This window comes from Mus caroli, unplaced genomic scaffold (assembly GCF_978045245.1).
Source record: "Mus caroli unplaced genomic scaffold, Mus_caroli_1 scaffold_7, whole genome shotgun sequence".
In the NCBI taxonomy this organism is placed as follows: Eukaryota; Metazoa; Chordata; class Mammalia; order Rodentia; family Muridae; genus Mus; species Mus caroli.
In genome coordinates this window covers 94,779,388-94,793,127 of record NW_028227262.1, presented here as the reverse complement: position 1 = coordinate 94,793,127, position 13,740 = coordinate 94,779,388, and the positions used below count along the sequence as shown (strand labels likewise).

The window sequence follows — 13,740 nt, the reverse complement described above, 5'->3', positions numbered from 1 at the left end:
AATCTTAGTAAGCCCTTCCTTTCTCTGTGCCTGCATCCCCTTCGCCCTCTCAGCCTCTGCATAATGCTGACAGTGGTGCCTGGCACTTAGCAGATGCTCATGCATTTGCTGATGTGACTTGCAAAGGAGCATTTAGCTCAGACTTCTCTAGTCTTGTGACAGGCGCCCCTCCTTAGACTCCTCCATCACAGAAGGTATTCACAGAGCTGTCCCCACAAGTCCCCGGAGAACTGTTGGCTTCAGGGAGCACTGACAATGAGGAGAGAGGTGAGAGGGGAGGCTTTCTGCGACTCCACTTGGGTGTAAACCCCCGTTAATTTTTACACAGGCTTTATAGAGAATAGCCTTTGTAGTACACTGCCCTCTCTGACAGCCTCATCCTGCTATGAGCCAGCCCAGGAGTAAGTATCCTACTGGTACAGGAACAAAGGGACTTCCTGTGCAGCTTCCCTGGGATCTTGAGGATGGCAAGAATCCTTGTTTCTCTGTCAATGGCTAGCTTGTCCTCATGTCCCCCTTCTGCAAGCATTCTTACCGTAGACTCTCAGAACCTTTCTCTTATTTTTGAGTAAGTGATACCTATGTGTGGTTCCCAAATCAAGGCACCAGAAAGATATTCATGCAGAGCTCTGTCTTGCTGCTGTCCTTTCTCTCTTTCCATTTCTCAAAGGCAATTGCTTTCATTACTTCCTTGTTCCTGCCAGAGCTTATTTATAAAGACATAAGCAAGAATGAATATAAACAGACTATTTCTTTTATCCTTTTCTTACAATGGAACTGTATGGTGTGTGTGTGTGTGTGTGTGTGTGTGTGTGTGTGTGTGTGTGTGTGTGTGTGTGTTTAGATACAGCAGTCTTCTGCTCTGTGGGACATTGGTTCCAGGCCTTCTGCAAATGCCAAAGCTGAAGCTTGGCTCCAGTTGTTACTATAAATTCATGTAGTAGTTGCACGTGAAACATACACAGCCTCCTATGGATGTCAGATTACCCTAGATGACTTTCAGTGCCAAATGCAATGTGAAATACAGTGTAAACAATAGGTTCCCAAGTGTTTGTGAGCACTGATGAGAAAGAGCAATACATGCTTGGTATGGGCACAGTTTGTTTCCAAATGTCTTTGGTGAGCATTTAATTGAATCTGCAAGTGAGAAAGCCCTGAGTACTGGGGTCTGACTGTGTGCTGTATCTCCCTTGCCCTGTTTTAAATCATACTATATAAGCAAAAGACCTGTAAGGTTAAAGCCCAAACAAAAGAGTATAAGACACATACACACACACACACACACACACACACACACAAATATCTCCAGTACCACTGAGTTCATTTTGTGTCAGCGATCTATGGCGTGGCACAATGTCTGCCTCTTAACTGGCATTTATATATCCAGTGAGGCTCCATTATAGAAAACTAATTTTTCTTTTGCCAGTGGCTTTCCATTGAAGACAGCTTTTGGTTTAAGGATGGGGTGCTGAGGTCCCATCTGCCTGAGACCTGTGCAGACTCTGTGCATATAGCCTCAGTATCTATAAGTTATATGTGCATTGGTCCTATTGTGTCCAGAAGGCCTTTATTCCCCAGTGTCTTACATCTCTACTGGTTCTACCTCCCCTTCCACAGATTTCCCTGAACCCTGAGAGCACAGGTTTAAGGGAGTCTGAGTGATCCAATGGCCCTCTTCATGCTGTCCACTGCAGGGAGAAGGTTCTCTGATGATGGTTGAGCAAGACATTGATCTATGAATATAGAAGGGTGTTATTGGGAGTCATTATATTGCCATTTTCCATAAACAGAACAGTAGTATTTGGTTTTTCCCCTAGGTCCCTGACATATCAAGTCTCAGCTTCTTTGGCACCAAAACAATGCTGGATATGTGTTTCATTTATTTCATTGAGTGGGCTTAACTCCAATCAGGTAGTGGTTGGTCACTCCCACAACTTTTGTGCCCCTGTTGCACCAGCATATGATGCAGACAGGTCCCCATCACAGATCCAAGAGTTTGTACCTAGGTTGCTGTTTACCTTTCTTTGGTAGCATGCACAGTAACTTCCAGTACCACTGACACTAGTTAGTAGGGGTGACGGCACTAGGTAGTCATTAGCATAAGTTATTTGTGCTCAGGGAGTTATGTAGGGATTATCTTCAGCAAGAGGGCCCTATGATCATTTGTAAAGAACAACCAATGAATAACTTTAGCTATAGCCTAAGTTATCTGGGGGGTTTCCATGGGGACCCTTTGTTGAACAACTCAATTAGATGTAAACTATTCCACCAGAGGTTTCATTTGTGGGAAGAAATGTCGAGTTAGAGCTTTGTCGCCCTGATATTTGGTGATTCCATTTAGATTTCTTTCATATATGTGTATATATTTTTTGGAAGCTTCTACTGGGGTAAGGCTTCCATGAGACCCCTCCGCTGGCCTTATGCTTGGCCGTCCTCTCTCATTCCCTCCTATCCTTCTCCCCTTCCCTCTTTGACCCTCCAATCCATCTCCCCAACCCTCATCCATCCATAGCTACCTATACTATCTCCCCTTCCTAAGGAGGGTCTTCCCTTCCCTCCCAGTTCCTTACTACTCACCACCGTATTTATACGCACTGTAGCCTGCTTTTCAAAGACTTAACAGCTAACTCCTACATGTAAGGGAATACATACTATTTTTATCTTTAAGAGTCTAGATTACCTTGTTGAAGATGACTTTTTTCCTCGCTCCATCCCTTTACCTTCAAACTTCTTGATTTTTTTTTTGTTTGTTTGTTTTTAACAGCTGAATAATATTTCATTGTGTAAATGCACCACATTTTCTTTGTCCATTCATCTACTGATGGATCCAGATTCTGGCTGTTATGAATAGAGCAAGGAACATGGTTGATCAGTATCTGTTTAGTAGGATGTTGGGTTTATGCCCAAGTGTTGTATATCTGGGTCTTGAGGTAGATCTATTTTCAGCTTCCCGAGGAACTGCCTCACTCATTTCCATAGTGACTATACAAGTTTGCATCCCCACCAGCAATAGATGAGTGTTCCTTCTACCTCAGATCTTCACCAGCATGAGTTGTCAGGTTTTATTTCTTTTTAATTGATGATGGCCATTTTAACTGGTCTAAGATAAAAATCTCAGTGTACTGTTGATTTGCATTTCCCTGATGACTCGGGATGTTGAACATTTCTTTAAGTGTTTCTCAGCCATTTGAGTTTTATCTTTTGAGGATTCTGTAGAGATATCCACCCCATCTTTACTTGTGTTGTTTTTCTGATGTTCAGTTTTTTGAGTTCTTTATATATTTTGGATATGAACCCTCTATCGAATGTGGAATTGGTGAAAAGAAAAAAAAAAAACTTTTACCATTTTTGTAGCCTGCCACTTTGAATAGTTTTGTCCTTTGCCACACAGAATCTTTTCAGTTGCATGAGGTCCCTTTATTAATTGTTCTTAGTGCCTGTGTTAGCAGTGTCCTGTTCGTAAAGCTGTTTGCTGTGCCAATGAGTTCAACACTATTCCTGCTTTCTCTTCTATCAGATTCCGTGTATCTGGCTTTGTGTTGAGGTCTTTGATTGCTGGAAGTTGAGTTTTGTGCAGGATAAGTATGGGTCTGTTTGCTTTCTTCTACATGCAGCCACCGAGTTTAAATAGCACCACTTGATAAAAATGATGTCTTTTCCCCCCAGTATTTCTGGCTTCTTTATAAAAACTCAGGGGTCTATAGGTGTGTGGATTTGGGTTTAGATCTTCAGATCTAGTCCATTGATCAACATGACTGCTTTCATGCCAATAAGTTGCTGTTTTTATTACTATAGCTGCATGGAAGTATAATTTGAGACTGTGGTGGTGGTGGTAGTTCCTTAATTATTCAAGCTAAAATGTTAGCTATCCTGGGGATCTTGTGTTCCCATATGAAGCCGAAAGTTGTCACTTCAAGTTATGTGAAGAATTATGTTGGAACTTCGATGAGGACGGCATATAATCTGTAGATTGCTTTTGGTAGGATGTCTGTTCTCACTATATAAATCTTTTATAATTAATTGATTTTATTCATTTATCTGACATCCTGACTGTCACTATATAAATCTTACTAATCCATAAGCATGGGAAAATTTCCATCTGCTAATATCTTCTTCAATGCCTTAAATTTTTATCATACAAGTCTTTTATTTTCTTGGTTAGAGTTACACCGAGTTATATTTTTGAAGCTATTGTGAAAGGTGTTGTTTCCATGATTTCTTTCTCAGTCCATTTGGCATTTGTATAAAGGAGGGATACTAATTTTGTGTGTTAATTTTCCTGCCACTTTGCTGAAAGTACTTATTAGCTGTATGAGGTTCCTGGTGGAGTTTTGGGGGTCATTTATGTTTATAGTTAGATGATGATAAATAAAGATGTTTTGAAATCTCCCTTTCTTATTTATATCTCCTTGCTCTCCTTCATTTGTCTTATTCCCCTGGCTGAGACTCCAGGTACTATACTGAATAGGTACGGAGCAGTTGACAGCCTTATCTTGTTCCTTATTGTAGTTGGAATTTTACTTTTGAGTTATTCTCCATGCGGGTTGAAGTTGTCTGTGTGCTTGCTGTAAATTGCCCTTATTATGTTGAGGTATGTTCTTTAAGTCCCTATTTCCTCAAGACCTTCTATTATGAAGGGATGTTGGATTCTGTCAAAGGTTTTGTTTTGTTTTTGCATCCAATGCTGAATTCTAATGCATATCTAACTATATGGCCATGTGATTATGATAGGTTGCATACACATACACATGCACGTGCACATGCACATACACATACACATGTTTTCCTTCCTACATCTCTGGGATGAATCCTACTTGTCTTAGTTTGGGTTATTATTGCTGTGATAAAACACCATGACCAAAACAACTTGGGCAGGAAGGGATTTCTTTGGCTTATGTTTCCACATCTTAGCCTATCACTGAAGACAGTCAGGACAGGAGTTCAAACAGGGCAGAAACCTGGAGGCAGGAGCTGATCACAGTTTACAGAGGAGTGCTGCTTACCAGCTTGCTCCCGTAGCTTACCCAGCCTGCTTTCTTAGAATTTAGGACCACTAGCCCAGGGGAGGCCTCACCTACAATAGGCTGGGTCTCCCCCATCAATCAATAATTAAGAAAATGCTCTACAGACTTGCCTACAGCTTGATCTCATGGAGGAATTTTCTCAGTGGGATTCCCTCCTCTCAAGTAATTCTAGCCCAGTGGTTCTCAACCTTCCTTTAATACATTTCCAAATGTTGTAGTGACCCCCAACCATAACATTGTTTCATTGCTACCTTGTAACTATGATTGTGTTGGTGTTGCGATTGTAGTATAAACATCTGATAAGCAGGTTATCTGATGTGACCCCGGATGGGGTGTTGGCCCACAGATTGAGAATGCTTCTCTAGCCTGTGTCAAACTGTCATAAAGGTAGGTAGCACACTACTTGATCGTGGTGGATCATCTTTATATGTTTTTGGACTTGGATTGAAAATATTTTATTGAGAATTTTTACATCTATGTTCATAAAGGAGATTGATCTATAATTCTTTGTTTTGTCTTTGAGTGGTTTAGCTATCAAGGTAATTTTGGCTTCGTAAAGAATTAGACAACGTTCTTTCTGTTTCTATTTTATGGAATAATTTGAAGAGTATTGGTATTAATTTTTCTTTGAAAGTCTGGTAGAATTCTATGCTACATCCATCTTGGTCTGGGCTTTTTTTTTTTTTTTTTTTTTTTTGATTGGGAGACATTAAATTGTTGCTTCTATTGCACTAGAGGTTATGGGTCTGTTTAAATTGCTTGTCTGGTCTTGATTTAAAATTAGTAATTGATTCTTGATTTTTATCAAGAATCTATTTTATTTCATTAGTTCTTTGTATTATTTTTTGTTTGTTTGCTTGCTTCTACTTAATTGATTTCAATCCTGAGTTTATTTCTTGCTGTATATTCCTTTTGGGTGTTATTTTCTCTTTTTTGCTCTAGAGCTTTTGGGTATACAATTAAGTTACTAATATGGGATATCTCAAATTGTTTTATATAGGTGCTCAGTGCTATAACTTGCCTTTTAGAACCACCTTTATGGTGTCCCATAAATTTGGGTATGTTGTATTTTAATTTTCATTCAATTCTAAAACGTTTTTAATTTCTTTCTTTATTTCTGTCTTGACCCATTTTTTTATTTAGTAGTGAGTGGATCAGTTTCTGTGAGATTGTAAGATTTCTTCTGCTGTTGATATCCAGCTGTAATCCACAATGGTTGAATAAGACAGGGGATGTTATTTAATTTTCTGATATCTGCTGAGATTTGCTTTGTGGCCAACTATTGTGCTAAACTGTGGAGAAAGTTCCTTGAGGTGATGAGAAGAATATTCCTCTGTGTTATTTGTGAAATGATCTGTTCTGTAGTTGTTTAGCCTGGTTCTTCCTCCCAGCGCCATGCTCCCAGAAATAAGACTCAGACTCAAAATATATTCACAAATACCTTAACCATATAGCTAGGCTCTTTTCCGGCTAGATCATGACTTAGATAACCTGATTACTGTAGCCTACATTCTGCCCCATGGCTGGCTACCTGTGCTCAGGTATGATGCATCTGTCTCCTCACATCTTCCCAGGTGGATCTCCTGCCTCTCTCTACCCCAGAATTGTTTCTGCCTCTAAGCCTTAAGCTATAGGCTTTTTAATTGACACGTGATACATCCATACAAAAGAAGATTGAAGGGAACACTATCTGTAAAAAGAGGGGAAACCAACTTGGCTAAGAAAAGAACATGATGTGTGGTAAAACAGGAGCATGCAGAGCACAGCACCATGCCAATGCCCAGCTCTTGAACCTGAAGCCCTTTGAGCCTCTAGGATGCTCTTGCCTCATACTTCAGGGAGGGTTCTAGGCAGTGATGGACCCTTGTAAATGTGATTCATACATGAAGTGTTGATGAGGGCACTGTCTGTAGGATAAAGAGGGAAAATGGGACTTGCAAACAGCCTTGAGATCAGCCCTGAGGACCTCCTATGGTTGGTGAATTGGTGGAACAAGAGGAGACAGCTCCAGGCCTGGAAAAGAAGAACCCAAGTGTGAGGAAAGCAGAGGCAGAGGGTTGACAATGGCATGTGCACTCAGCTCGCTATTCCTGCCACCCCCCTTTCGGTGCACTGCTTCATCAGGACCTGCAGGCTTTCCCTCCAGATTGGAGTCAATTGTTTGGAAGCCATCTTCTTAGCTGTCTTTCTTGGTGTCTTTCTGAGCCAAGAAGTCATGCTGGGCTCTGCTGTCTTTCTATATATGGGTGTGTTTTCCCTTGGGTGGCACATGCATGTGGGCACCTCACACTTAAAAGCATAGCAGATTCCAACACTGGGCAGCAGTACCTAGTTTGCTCTATGCTGATGCTGTGGAGTCCATGCTTAATTGGGTAAGAAAGCAGCCATGATGAGCTGAAGGCACCAGTTATAATTATAGATGAAGTCCCATAGTTCCCATGTCCATATCCACACTGTGTGCCTCTTCCTTAAGATTCTTCTGCTTTATATTTTTGGACTGAGATTAAATCAGAAATGTGTACTTGTATTATTTTGTTTTCTTAAAATACCTTATAGAATGTAGATTTTACCTTTTTATAGACTTACTCTGCCTAAAATTCATTTTTCTTCTTCAAGATTCTGCATATAGGACTAACTTGGTTTGTTTTCAGCATTGGCAGAGGGTAGCCGTTCCCTCGTAGAGGGCCATGTGAGGGTCAGCTTAGAGGTAGCTCCTTGCCTACACAGACAGGGAGCCCTGCATCGAATCCTGGCACCACAGAAAAGAAAGACAGAAAAAGAGGGAGTAAAGGAAGGAGAGAGGAATTCATATTAGTCCAGCAGAAGAAAAAAATCCCTCATTTTCATCTGAAAAAAATCCTAGTTAATTGTCTGGTGAGCTGGGCCCTATGCATCACCTGCCTTGCGCATGCCTTCTGCATACTGTGAGTAGAATACCATGCACACCTAGGAAAGCAGCTTGAGAGGAAAGGGCTTCTTTGGCCTCCATGTCATGATTACAGTCTATTATGCAGGAACCTGGAGGCAGGAACTGAGGCAGAAGCCATGGAGGGGTGCTGCTTACTGGCTTGCTCTCCATGACTTGCTCAGTTTGTTTTCTTATGCTCTGCAGGACCAAGAGCCCAAGGGTGGCTCCACCCACAGAGGACTTCCCTTATCACTCACTAATCAAGAAAATGGCCCCACAGACTTGTTTCTAAGCCAATCTTTGGTGGCATTTTCTCAACCAAGGTTTCTCCTCCCAGATGACCCTGGTTTGTGTTGAATTGACAAAAACAAAAACTACAAAACAAAACAACAATAAAATCTATTCAGGACACAAACCTGTCATTTAAATAGGTTCAGATAATTATTAAGATTTGAGAGCACCCAGACAAGAGAAAAAGAGAAACAGCAACAGATAGGACGATTAATCAGATGAATGAGAATCTGTGGTGAGAGGGGTGTATGTGTGTGTGTGTGTGTGTGTGTGTGTGTGTGTGTGTGTGTGTGTGTGAGAGAGAGAGAGAGAGAGAGACAGAGACAGAGACAGAGAGACAGAGAAAGAGACAGACAGAGACTCAGAGAGCGACAGAGAGACAAAGAGAGACACAGAGAAACAGAAAGAAGACAAAAAGAGAGACAGAGAGACAGACAAAAACAGACAGAAAGAAGACAGAGGGACAAAGACAGGGACACCGAGAGACAGAAAGAAGACACAGCAACAGAGAGACAGAGGCTTGCTATTTTCTTCACTCACAGAATAAAGTGGCAGTGTCTGATGCCTGCTCTTCCCCAGCTATGTCAGTAGCCATCAGCATTTGAATTGAGGGATCCTGTTATACCATCCTACACTCAGGTACTCACAAGCAGGAATTCATCTCCAAAATAATCAAAAGCATTTTACCTGTATCTAGTCTCCCAAGAAAGCCATAGAATGAACATCGCCAGCAACAATTGTGAAGCTAAATTGGCTTTATAAGAGAGGGAAAAAAAATCAATTTTGCTGGTTTGCATTCAGTGACTAATTTCCATATAAATGAGCTGACTTCTGACTTCACCCAGTCTGAAGATTGTGTCTGTGCTCTGTGTTTTTTTTGTTTTGTTTTGTTTTGTTTTTAATCTGCGGTCCTGAGGCTGAACCTGGCTGAGAATATGTGAAGATGTGTTGCTTAGGCAGTGTGGTTTCCTAATTATAATCATCTTTTTTTCTTTTGGCAGTGTATCAGCTGCAGCAAGAGGCACCTCGTCCCAAGAGGATCATTTGTCCCCGGGAGGTCCGTACTCAGCTCTCTCCAGTACACCTTGTTAAGTGTGATGAATTGGCAGCTCAGTGGGCTGATGCTGGAGGGACTTCAGGTTTCCTGGGGGGCAATTTCTATTAACGTTTGGCACAGTGTCACCAAATTGAATATCTTCATAACTATATACTGAGACCACATGTTAGCTCAATACCTGGTTTTACAATCTGAGAATCAAATGTCTCACATTTTTAAACAAATGCAGAGACAAACAAAACTCTTTGTAAATGCCACAAAACAGGTGATCACCTTGTTTTGTGTCACAGTAGTTCCGACTGTTTTCAGGATTCTTTATTAGCATATGCTAATTAAATTCAATTACAGGTTTCACTGTGACACTTTATACATTTGTAATATATTCACTCCCATAACCCATCTTGCCCCCATACCACTAATCTTCCTATTTGAAACTAGCCCCACCCCCATGTGTGGGCGTGTCCAGGGAAGTTTCATCAGGGTTGGCCATGGGAGATGGGCATCTTACAGCAAGCTACAACACACTATCAAACAAGATGGCTCTAGCTCTCCTAGCAACCATTAGCTACCCATGAATCTTCAGAGGTGGGTGGGGCCTCGTGAGCACCTTCTCCCTCTGTGACAGAGGATTGACATGTCTGATCTCAGTGTAGATCTTGAGGTCTTGTGCAGGCCATCAAAGATGCTATGAGGCCAGGAGTCCTACTTTCTCATTGTTCCCACCCTCTCTTCAGCCAGCAATGTCACCTGAGCTTTGGAGGGACTTATAAAGGTGTCTTGTTTATGGCTTGCCATTCAACCAATCACTTCTGTTTAGCAATCTGACCAATTAGGAGCCCTTGTTCTTAATGCTCCACCCCTATTTTAACAAAAAAAAAAAAAAAGCTTGTCTAGCCAAAGATGGCAGCAGCAGTAATCCTTGGGCATACATAGTTATTTAGGCAATTTGGTGGCCATGGCCCATTTAGCAAAGCAAAAGCTCAGCCTTCCTGCTAGGGCTTCTGCCCTCTCCATCTGTGACATCTGACCAGGTATAAACTGTCATGTTTTGGCTCTTTTTTAACATGCTCAGCTATGAAATGTTTCCAGAAAACCCACAAAATTCCTGGGCATTTCCAGGATCCATAGTCAGCAAAGCATTGTAGTTTCATCATATTTACTTGACATTTTAAAAAAATAATAAAGCTGTATGTCCAGAGTAACTATGTTTTGACCCTGGAAATAGCATTCAGAATATATTCCCTCATAAAAATCCCAGCACACTCACTCAAGCTTCAGTTGCTCTCCCCTGACTCCTTAATGAGTCGGTTTGCTCATGACCTGGGGTACCAGCGAGCTTTGAAGAGCGAGATCAAAGGGCTGTTTCCTGTTATCATCCTGACCAGTTTGTAAGTAGCCCACCTAAGACCCTCCAAACCAAAGGCCCATGGGTCCGAGCTTCTTTTGGTAGTTTTTGAATTAAGTACAGAGCAGCAGCCAGCGTCTAAAGCTCTCTGTGGGCCCTGGTGAGGGGAGGAGCCTCCCATGCCAGCACTCATGAGACTCAGACTTGTCAGGAACGTCAGTGATTTGGGTGGTTTCGAACCTGTTTCAAAGACTGAAGTATGTGCATTCTCCTAACTGCAGCTTCTCTCTCTCTCTCTCTCTCTCTCTCTCTCTCTCTCTCTCTCTCTCTCTCTCTCAGCTACCTTCTCACTCGTTAGCCAGTTTCCATTTACAATTTTACTTCTGTGGAAAGGGACTAAAATTCATCAGATAATCTTGATTCTAATAGACAGAATAGACTTTCTCGTCTCAGGAATGTCACTAGAGAGGAGAAAATATCTGATTATGAGAACAGCCCAAGATGAGTTCTACTTTCCTCGGCAGTCTGATGGTCTCACCAGGTCCGCTGTGTGTCATCCTTTGGAGAGTTGGTAACACGTACACAAGAGAAAAGTCCATTTGCTTTAAATGAAATAAGAATTATGAAACAGGCTACTGAAATTCGTCCACTGCTTCTTTGCATATAATGTTTCTTCAGCAAGGGTTTATATGTAGGGGTGTAGCTTTGAGATGAGAAGAATGTAATTAGAACACACTTGGTCAGTGGCTCAGTTGGTAGCATCTGCCTTGTATGTATGCAGACCTTAGAACCTAAAAGGAGCCAGGCGTGGAGACACATGCTTATGTTCCTGGCATTGGGGAGACAGAAATAGGCAAATCCCTGGTGCTTCCTAACCAGTCAGCCAACCTAGCCTATTTGGCAAGTTCCAGGCCATTGAGATACCCTGTCTCGGAAAAAAAAAAGGTAGATGGATCTTAAATAACAGCACTGAAATTGCCCTCTGGACCATGTCTACATATGTGCACACATTGCATGTACTCATATACAAAAACACACATGCATGCATGTGCTCGTATACATGATCAAATCAAAAATAAAATTCTTAGTTGGAACACAACTAAGAATTTAAATATAAGTAAGAACTGCCCTGGAGGTAATAACAGAAGCTCATTAGGAAAGATGTTTTCCAGCATTATTGCTGGAAACCACAGGGGACCGTAAATGTCATTGTCACTGTCAGCAGATGTGTATGGAGCACTTACAGTCCAGGTGTGTGAACTCTGGCAAAGAACTTGGCTATTGCCATTTTAAATCTCTTAATAAATGAGAAAAATGGTGAAATAAATATGAGAGAGAGAGAGAGAGAGAGAGAGAGAGAGAGAGAGAGAGAGAGAGAGAGAGAGAACATGAATGAACGTATCTCCTGACACCTGACAACCATGGCAACTTTCCTTTAAGTAAAGGCAATAGGTAGATGCTCACATCACAGAAACTCTTCCTGGATTTCCAGTGATGCTCTTCAGACGTCCAGGGTATTGAGGACCTGCCATACAGTCCTCACTACCAACTGCATCTAAGCATACAGTACATGTATGCTTTTAAGCCCTTCCTGTGTTTTAAACCATGTTTTTCACCTCTCTCTCTATCTTGACTAATTTGGCTCAAACAGATGATTGCTAGCTAATGTTTGACCCACAGGTAGCTGGTCCTCACAAGTTCCATATTCCATGTCAGCCATGAAGCCTGGTATAGAGTGAATGTCCGTTAGCTCCAGTTCCTCAGCAGGCTGCCTGTGGCCAACCAGAGGCAGGCATCAGATGATAAAGGGTCAAGTTTGCCAGGGAAAACAGGTGCAGTTCTTTTTTTTTTTTTAAGATTTATTTATTTTTGTGAGTACAGTGTCACTGTCTTCAGACACACCAGAAGAAGGCATCATCAGATCTCATTACAGACGGTTGTGAGCCACCATGTGGTTGCTGGGAATTGAACTCAGGACCTCTGGAAGAGCAATCAGTGCTCTTAACTACTGAGCCATCTCTCCAGCCCACAGGTGCAGCTCTTAAAGGTAACAGTAGGCCCAGCTTTGGTCCACGTTGTCTTCCAGTGTTGTGATAACTGTGACTATTTCCTGTCCAGATTTCTGGGCCTCTCAGCACCTGGCCTCTTGGGAGTGGGGGCCACACTTCCTTTTAGATGCTTCCACTAAAGACATTGTTTAGTTAAACATCATTTTGCTGAGTGATGCGCCTGTCTCCTTGGGGAAACATTCTCAACAAAGACAAAATGTCTTCTCAGTGGAGTGTATGGCCAGAGAGTGGGGCTCTTGTAACACATTTCCTAGCTCATGAGATTTTTTTGTTGTTGTTTGAACAATGAATATTGACTTCTGGTGCACATTTCTTTTTCTGATTCAACTATACACAGCTCTGCTCTCTCCTCCCCCTTCATCCTCAGCGCATCTCCTCCTGGCTCCTCTGCCCTGGTCCCTGCCTGGATGGCTCTACATCCTTATAGTCTCTGTTCTCTCTGTAATTGTTTACCCCTTCTCAGACTATGCATCTCTCAGAATGAGAGCCTCAGGCTCCGTAGATCAACACCCACCCACATGAATCCAACATGAAGTCCAAAGTGACAGAAATAGGAGATCCTGTGACTCCAGGCTATGTCTCAGGTCAGCTTGGCTTGATAACCAATTGCAAGCCACAGTACCACTTGCCTGATGAGTTTCACTGAACAGCTAGGTGAGAGGAGGTGCGGGCTGACTCTACAGGCAAGATCTAGAGAGCTAGCCACTGCAGGAATGGGGGGAGCTCAGCTGCAGTCATGTGGAGTTCTGACTTCATGCTCGCTCTGCCGATCTCTAGTCATCTGCCTTAGAGCCAGGCCCTCACTCAGTCTTCAGGAATGACAAAAGCCAAATCCAAGGATGAAGATGCACTTGGCAGGGTTGCTACAAATGGGACAAACATTGGTGCCTGATGCATACGTAGCAGGTGCTCAGTTAATGTGCAAGAGCCGGTTCACCTATGGAGAGCAGGTTGGGAGACAGTCACTAGGAACAGTCAGGGTAATGACAGCAATCCCTGACTGGGCGAGAAAAGCAGCAGTGATAATAAACTGAGCAAGATGCCCA

General features: G+C 42.2%; 1 protein-coding gene across 3 annotated transcripts in view; it reads left to right on the top strand.

The window, feature by feature from the left end:
- Nucleotides 1-13,740, top strand: part of Chn2 (chimerin 2) — a 279,786-nt gene that overhangs the window by 162,672 nt on the left and 103,374 nt on the right. For all 3 annotated transcript variants that reach the window (XM_021164052.3, XM_021164053.3, XM_029478202.2), the window contains exon 3: nt 9,225-9,280. In XM_021164052.3, the coding sequence (XP_021019711.1) occupies nt 9,225-9,280 (56 nt within the window). The remainder of the gene's footprint in view (nt 1-9,224; nt 9,281-13,740) is intronic.